Genomic DNA, 827 nt, shown 5'->3' with positions numbered 1-827 from the left:
CTGCGTTTGTTTTAGTGATCAATTAAACTGAACTGATCATGTCAATAACTGCTGTTCCTGAAGCTGGTCTCAGGTCAGTCTGTAACACTGTAACTGTTGTGAAGCTTCAGGACTGTTGTCATGGTGACGGGCATAATTGTTCAGGAAACTCTCAACTCAACTATTAATCAATCATCATTCATTCAGAAAATAATCAATAAATCTGTCATGGAAGAGCCTGAGAAAGACCTCGACACTCCAACCAGTGAAAATCAATAATCTGATGAATGAGTTGTTGATGTTACAAGTTTCAACACAGACGTGAATCTGGATCAGAACCCCCCGTCCTGAGGTGGACCCCCCCGTCCTCTTACCTGCTGCTGTCCTGCTCCGTGTTGCAGGTGGACCCCCACACGTCCAGCAGACTCCCCCCGGACGAGGTGGACGAGGCCAGGGACGGCCTCTTGTCCAGCAGTCCCCCCGACCCCCCACTGGAGCTCTTGGTTCTGAACAGCTTGCTGAGCCGGACCTTCAGTGACCCCCCTTTCCTTGACTTTCCCCGCGGCGTCTTCTCTCCCTCTCTCCCTCCTCCTCCTCCCACCTCCCCCTCCAGGACCACTAGGGGGGAGGCAGACCGCCCCGCTCCCCCCGAGGCCACACCGAGTTTGGGGGTGGTGGCGCGGCTCTGGGGCTGGGAGCGGGACTGGTGCTGGTGCTGCGGCCGGTGGCTCGGGTCGGGGAGGGGGTCAGGGGAGACTTGGAGACCACTGAGGGCTGCTGCAGCCTGGGGGGCCTGCGGGCGAACAGGGAGGTACGGGCAGGGGGTAGTGGTGCTGCTGATGGGGGGG

The 827-nt window shown here is 57.9% G+C and overlaps 1 protein-coding gene across 1 annotated transcript in view; it reads right to left on the bottom strand.

Moving 5' to 3' along the window:
* Nucleotides 1–827, bottom strand: part of LOC111651067 (suppressor of cytokine signaling 7-like) — a 10878-nt gene that overhangs the window by 8948 nt on the left and 1103 nt on the right. Inside the window, exon 2 of the mRNA XM_087172556.1 lies at nucleotides 354–823. Coding sequence (XP_087028682.1) covers nucleotides 354–823 — 470 coding nt within the window. The remainder of the gene's footprint in view (nucleotides 1–353; nucleotides 824–827) is intronic.

This window comes from Seriola lalandi, unplaced genomic scaffold (assembly GCF_002814215.2).
Source record: "Seriola lalandi dorsalis isolate HSWRI2012SDOR001 ecotype SW California unplaced genomic scaffold, Sedor1 jcf7180002053338, whole genome shotgun sequence".
Lineage (NCBI taxonomy): Eukaryota > Metazoa > Chordata > Actinopteri > Carangiformes > Carangidae > Seriola > Seriola lalandi.
This window is presented reverse-complemented; position numbering and strand designations above follow the sequence as displayed.